The following is a 7219-nucleotide window of genomic DNA, read 5'->3' as shown; positions in this document are numbered from 1 at the left end:
GGGGGCCCCCACCTTGGTGGGCTCGCTCAGCCTCTCGCTGCGCAGCTCGCTCAGCAGCTCGGCGGCCAGAGCCTCTGCCCCGGCCCTGGCCACGAAGGCGGCCGGGCTGGCCCGCAGCGCCGCCAGCACCCGGGCCCACGCGTCCGCGCTGCGCGGACCCATGGCCCCCCAGCCCCGCGGCGGCGCGGGGAGGAGGCAGGACGCGTCGCGGGGGGCCGAGTGCTACGGCCGGACACCTCACTTGGCCGGCTTCGTCCCTCCCCCAGAAGCTCCGTCCTCCTTCCTGTTTCCCTCTCCGTCCGCCAGGAGGGGTCCGAGGCCGCGGGACCTGCCCCGCCCCGCCCCGCCCCTTCCCCATCCTCGCGTGCTGAAGTCACCCGGGAAACCGAGGCCGGCCGGCGGCGTGGCGTGGCGTGGCGGGGAGGGGGAGGGGAGGGGGGGGGGGAGGGGAGGGGGAGGGGGAGGGGTGCCGAGGCCGAGGAAGCTGAGAGCGCCGGGGCCCACACCGGGACTCCGGGGACTCTGGACCTTGCGATTGGGCCGAGTGGTAATTGACGTTCACGTGACCGCGTTAGTCCGGGCCGGGGGTCCCGGGGCTTCCCCCGGAGGGCGGGCGAGCACGGCAGGCACCCGGCCGGGGCCAAGAACCCGGAGGGGGGCGATGGCAGCGCCGCAGGGGGACCCTAGGGCTCAGTCCCCTCCAGAGGGCAGCCGCGGGCGGCGACTGGAACCCGCGTCCGGGGGCGGGGGCGTCCCGACTCGGCCCGCCCGTCCGCCCCTGCCGGCACCGAAACCCGGGCGCCGCCCCCGCCCCCCTAACGGGCTGGCCCGAGGGGGGGCGGGGCAGTAACGGGGCGGCCCCGGCGGGGGGCCGGGCAGGCGCCGGCTCGTCGGTTTCGCTGGGGCTGAGTAACTGTTACTCTGCCACGGGGGGGGGGGGGGGGGGGGGGCCCCCCCCCCCGGAGCGGGGGGGGGGGGGGGAGAGGCGCGCCTCTCCCCGAAACCGCCGGGCGTGGGGGCGGAGCGGGCGCCCGCTGGCCCGCGAACTCTGGCCTCCGCCTCCGAGGAGCCCCCCCGGGCTGCCCCCCAGCACCGGCCTGCTTCTGTCTCCCCCTCCCAGGCAGGACTGGCTGGGGGGACCCCACGGCTGACCCCCTCCAGGAAACGGGCCCCTGGGACCCAGGGCCTGGGCGGGGCCGAGCGTGCCCCGAGAGCCACACCTGGGAGTCTGCGGGCCGGCCTGCTCCCAGAACCGGTCAGGCCGGGGCTGCAGGCGCTAGGCGGGCTGGGCTCGGCCTTGTGGACCCCACCCCTGGGCCCTGGGCTCTGCTCCCTGGCAGGCTGGGGCAGGCTGGGGGCAGTGGGCACCCTGGCCCCCTCCTGGGGCAACTTCCCCCGGCCGGAGGACAGGCCTGGCTGACCAGGGGCCCCCGGGGTCATGCCAGAGCCCTGGGCATCAAGGGGCACCCTGGGGCCCTGGAGACCTCCCACCCCTCATAATAAATACCCTCAACGTCAGAGCTGCCTGGCCTACGGGATGGGGTCCTGGATTTGGGGTCAGGAAGACTTGGGTTCACATCCTGCATGGGAGGGCCCTTGGGAGCCCTGGCTATTTCAGCTGGGAGGGACGGCAGCGATCTCCCAGTTCAACCAGCTTTTTACAGATGAGCAAAGGGAGATTGTGAGAGAAAGCTCCCCAGGTCACCTCGTGTCCCCCCCGGGGTGCCCGGCCACACACCTCCCTCCCTCCCTCAGCGCAAAGCGCTTTGCTCTGGCGTGGTGCCAGCCCGGAGCTGTGGGCTCCAAGCGTGTTGGCAGCATTTGGCGCCTTTGACAGCCGCTGGCAATAACCCCCTTCTGTGTGGGGGTTACAGAGAGCCTTCACGGCAGTCTGAGAGGCTGGTGGGCCAAGGCTAGTCATTGCCATTTGACAGATGCAGAAGCCCAGGGTCGCCCAGAGGAGGAGGGGGAGTGAAGACCAGGCCTTTGGGCTCTGTGGTCCTTTGGACGGCACCTCCATTCTTCTCAGACTCAGGCTCAGGCTTCCAAGCCCGAGAGAGACAGAAGGTCCCAGTGGCCCAAACCTACAGGACGGGGACTCCTGGGAGCACAGACTGGCACCCACAACCTGCTCCCTAATGCCCTTTGGTCGTAATCAGCCCAGGGCTTTGAAGCACAAGTGGGCCAGGCTAGTGTTCCCAGGGACCGGCCCTCACCCTCACCCCAGCCCAGCTGCCCTGGGCAGCAGCCCACAAGGGGAAGGGGAAACCTCAGTGTGGGAGAAGAAAGGCCCATGGGGCCCAGACAGCAAGTCCCCAGGGGGTGGCGGAGAGACCTAGCAGAGATGTCCCCAGGTGCTGGTCTGCTGGCACCTCTGGGTCAGCCAGGCCCCCAGCCTGCTGTTGGCTCAGCTCCTGACTCACCCCACCCCAGCCCCAACTACTTCCCCTCTAGGTGCCTTAGTTTCCCTGGATATAACACAGGGATAATGACCCCCAAGAGGCTGGGGGTGGGGAGGCCTCCTGGCTAATTAGCAGCCAAGATGAAAGAGGAAGGCCAGAGATGAGAGGAGACAGCAGGTGGGGGTGCCCTGGGACAGACGGTTTTATTTGACATCAGGTCTAGGAGCCGACGCCATGGGCCCTGGCAGAGAGGCCTTGGCTCTGCCTCTCTCGAGCCCCTTTCCTCTTCAGAGCCTCAGTTTTCTTCTCTGGTAGATCCCTGGCAAGCCTCCCGGGGACTTCCAGGCTCACGGCCTTTGGAACCGGCCCTGGCACCGAGCCCGGGGGCGCAGCCTTCCTCTCCACTAGGGAAGAAACAGTCAGTGGTGTCTGGAGCTGCCTCGGATAAGAGGGAGACAGGGGCCACTTGTGACTGGTGGCTTGTCCAGAGCAGGAAAGCTGGCGTGGGTCAGTCCCAGGGCAGCCCGCAGCCCCCCTGCCTTCTCTTCTTCCTGTCCCGCTCCCGTCTGTCTGAGGCTCCAGAGGGCCTCTGCTGACCTGAAAGTGGCCGGTATGTGTGACCTTTAATGAGGTGAGATCCCATCAGTGCCCAGGGCCCCCAAGGAAACCACGGTGGGGGGCACTTGAGGCTGCAGCCCATCTCCCTTTTAATAATGACTCACACTTTAGGATGTTTGATGGTTAAATATGCTTTTCTCCCAAGAGGCCTGGGAAGCAGGCAGCACAAAGATTATCTCCATTTTACAGAGGAGGAAACTGAGGCTTAGTGGGGCCCAGATTCAACTTGCCTTTCTGTCACAGAACTAGGAAGTCAGGACTTCAGGACTCGAAGCCAGATCTCCCCACTGCTCCAGGGGGTGCCCCTGTGGCCTTGCCTGGCCGGGGGGGGGGGGGGCACCAGCCTCTTGGATTCGGTGCTGAAGGGGTGTCAGAGGCCACCCCGACCCAACGCTTCATTTTACCCAGGATCCTGCTGCAGGGGCCTGGCAGAGGCAGGCAGGAGGGAGCCAGGACGTGGGGAGTACGGCACCCCAGGAGACTCCAAGCTCCCTTCGGGCAGGCCCCCTATCTTCTGGGGCCTGGGCTGTCTGTGAAGAGAAGTCAGGAGACCTGGATTCAGCCACAACTCACTGCATAGCCTTGCTCACACTCCGTCCCCTTCGTTTCCTCATCTGTAGAATGGGGGCGACCAACATGCCCCAAGACTTTTGAGTTTCAAATGAGGGGTGCGGAAGGGCGCCATAAAGCCCCCATATAATAACCAAGAGCGAGGTCCTTCCCGAGGGCTGTGGGGCTCACAAAACACTTACAAAATGGGCCTCATTCTTTCTGTCCCCAGCACACAGGAGGTCCCCCACCCAAGGGAGCCAGACTCCTGTCTTCCACGCCTTCATTCAGCCCGACCTGACCAAGAGGACTGCATTGGTCTTCTGCTAACCTGTGGTGTCCCTGGGAGTCTGACCCGGCCTCCTCCTCTTCTCTGTCTCTCGCTGGGCGTTCTAACCAGCTCCCATGATCCAATTTCCCCCTCAGCATCTCTATGCTAATTATTTTCTACAGCTAGCCCTAGACCTGTGCTAATTTCTAATCTCCCGTCATCCACTCCCCCCTGGACATCTTGAACCCCATATGCCATAGGCATGTCAAATCAACATGTCCCAGATAGGACGCCTTGCCCCCCAAATCTCCCTACTTCTGAATTTCCTTAATACGCCTGAGGGCAGCTAGGTGGCGCCACAGTGGATAGATTCCCTGGGCCTGGAGTCAGGAGGACTTACCTTCCTGAGTTCAAATCCAGGCTCAGACTCCTAGCTGTATGACCCTGGGCAAGTCACTTCACCCTGTCTGCCTCAGTTTCCTCACCTGTAAAATGAGCTGGAGAAGGAAATGGCAAACCCCTCCAGTACCTCTGCTGAGAACACGCTGGGTGGGGTCACTGAAAGTCAGATGTGACTGAAAAACAACCAAACCGTACCCCGTCCTCCCAGTCACCAAGTGTGACGCCATCCTTGCTACCCCCGGCATCTCCTCTGTCCAGCTGCTTCTGCCCTGTCCCCTGGACTGATGAAATCACCTTCTGATGGGTCTCTACCTCAAACTTATTCCCCTGCCAAGGGTGATGATCGCTCTGGCCCCGTCGCCCGTCTGCCCCAGACGTAGCTCCCGGGGGTCCCTGGCACCCCCCGGATCAAAGGAAAGTCCTCACACTCCCTGTCCCGCCTCCTGCCTTGGCCCTGGCGGGCCCCCGTACCTGGAGTGCTCTGGCCCCTCACCCCCCTCTCTGAGTTCCTCTGGCTTTCCTCAAGGCTTAGCTCAAAGCCGCCTTCTTCTGCAGGGCAGGGGCCTTTTCCAGTCTCCCCCTCCTCCCACTTCAGATTACCCACATATCTGCATGTTGTCTGCCCTCTTAGAATGGAAGCTTCTCGAGGGCAGGGCCTAGCCCCGGCCCGGCACATAGTCGGTGCTTAATAAATGGATGTTGAGTGACTGATGGGCCATGGAGAAAAGCAGAATAAAGGAAGTGGAACCAGGGAAAATCAACGTGCACGGCGATGAGCCCGGCAGACAGGGCAAAAGCGGCAGTGTGTCATGAGATGAGAGGGATTGGCCCCAAAGAAGCCATGGGGACATGCACCTCCCTCCATCCTTTTTAGAGGCGGGGGACAACAGGGCTGGAGCATCGTGTGCACAGTAATGCTGGGCCTGGCTGATGGGGTTGCCATTTATTTTATTTTATTTTAGGCAGTTGGGGTTGAGTGACTTGCCCAGGGTCACACAGCTAGTGTCAAGTGTTTGGTCTGAGGCCGGATTTGAACTCGGGTCCTCCTGACTTCAGGGCCGGTGCTCTATCCACTGCACTACCTAGCTGCCCCTGACATTTCTTTTAAATAAATAAAAAGACAAATATTCAGTCCTATCACACTGGCAGAGACATTGTTCATTTTACAGATGAGGAAACTGAGGCAAACAGTTAAGTGACTTGCCGAGGGTCACACAGGTAGTAAGTGTCTGAGGTCAGACTGGAACTCGGGTCTTCCTGATGCCAGGCCTGGCGTTCTATGCACTGCAGCGCCACCTAGCACCCCCCCCCCCCCCCAAAAGACACGCATTCTTAACTGTGAAATCCCTTTCAGAAAGCAACACCTTGGGCCTCCACCAGGCCTCAAGGTGCCCTCATTCATGGTGATAATGAGAAACAGACGGGAGCCTCCATCGCAGCTCATCTGCCCCCCAAGCCCTCCTCCTGCAGAAGACCTCCCGGATTCAATCATGAATGGAGTCATGGCCAGGCTGACGACTGAGTGGGTGTGTCGGTCCATCAGTCAATGAGCATTTATTGAGTATGTACTATGTGCCAGGCCCAGCTCCTGCCCTCGAGGATGTCACACTGCTAAGGGACACGATACGCTAGTAACCCTGGACAGACACACTCCAGAGGGTGTAGATGGCCGCGTGATCTCAGGCAGAGCTCTCACGGCAGGAGAATCTGGCACGGGCCTCCCGTGGAAGGCGGACTTTGAGCGGAGGCTTGAAGGAGGTCGGGAAAACACTGAGAAAGCAGGAAGTGAGGAGAGGATGGCATCTCTGGCATCAGGAGCAGCTGTTCAAAGGCGTGGAGTCTGGAGGTGTGTGTGTGTGCACATATGCGCGCTGGACTGCAGAATACATGGTCAGGGCAGAGTAAGGGGTTCAAAGGCTGGAAAGTAGGAAAGGGCCTGGGCATGGAGAGCTTTTAATACCAAACAGAAGATTTGTATTTGATTCAGGAGGTAATAGGAAGCCACTGGATTTTATTTGCTCAATAAATAAAGGAAATAATAAATAAAATGTAAATAAATAAACACAATGAATGAAAAATAACAGTACTTCGTAACTAAAGGGAAGGGAGGTCACATGATGGCCAGCCGATGGGTCGCAGGCCGCAGGCCTGAGGCAGGGACACTTAGAAGGCCTTGGCGTAGGCCCCCTGGGAGGTGACCAGGGCCTGCCAGGCTGGTGTCTGCACCCTGGGAAGAGGCCTGGGTTTAAGCTTTGGCAGCCTTGCGGCCCTACAGTTATTATTATCATCTGTAGTAAGATTAGGGTAAGGAAGGCATTCAAAAGTCTGATCCTGCCCCAGACCCAGGCTGTGAGCAATGCTATGTGATCCTGGGCAAGTCACTTAACTCCTCTGGGCCCCAGGGGCTTTGAGCTAGAAAGCCTCTGAAATGGTTGGTCTTTAACCTAACCATCCCCCAACCTTCCTTTCAGCTGCTTGACCATCACTCCCCCTCCCCTTCCCCCCACTGCTCTTTCCTCAGTGGTTCACAGTCCAGACCCAAGACCCTTCTTCCAAGTCCTGGCTGCCTCCTCTGGACACATTCCAGGTGATTTTGGATGCACTGAGGATCCAGGCTCTCCTCCCCAAGGTGACACATCACCAGTAAAATGTAAGCACCTTGAGGGCAGGAAATATTCTGGTCTTGGTTTAACTATATCCAGCACCTAGTACAGTATTTAGTACACAGTAGGCACTTAATATGTGTTCTCCAAATGTTCCATGCATGAGGGGCGTCTAGGTGTCATAATGGATAGAGCACCGGCTCTGGAGTTCGGAGGACCTGAGTTCAAGTGCAGCCTCAGACACATAACACTCACTAGCTGTGTGACCCTGGGCAAGTCAATTAACCCCAATTGCCTCACACAAAAAAAGTTCCATGAATGAATGCTTAGTCCTGAGAGCGGAAGTAGGAGTGATAAGTAGAAACCGCAAAAAG

The 7219-nt window shown here is 60.3% G+C and overlaps 1 protein-coding gene across 1 annotated transcript in view; it reads right to left on the bottom strand.

Moving 5' to 3' along the window:
* Positions 1–162, bottom strand: part of AP5B1 (adaptor related protein complex 5 subunit beta 1) — a 4030-nt gene extending 3868 nt beyond the window's left edge. The window contains exon 1 of the mRNA XM_027856199.1: positions 13–162. Coding sequence (XP_027712000.1) covers positions 13–162 — 150 coding nt within the window. The remainder of the gene's footprint in view (positions 1–12) is intronic.
* Between the last annotated feature and the right edge of the window lie 7057 nt (positions 163–7219).

Source organism: Vombatus ursinus, unplaced genomic scaffold (assembly GCF_900497805.2).
Source record: "Vombatus ursinus unplaced genomic scaffold, bare-nosed wombat genome assembly UNPS02011369.1, whole genome shotgun sequence".
NCBI classification, from domain to species: Eukaryota; Metazoa; Chordata; class Mammalia; order Diprotodontia; family Vombatidae; genus Vombatus; species Vombatus ursinus.
This window is presented reverse-complemented; position numbering and strand designations above follow the sequence as displayed.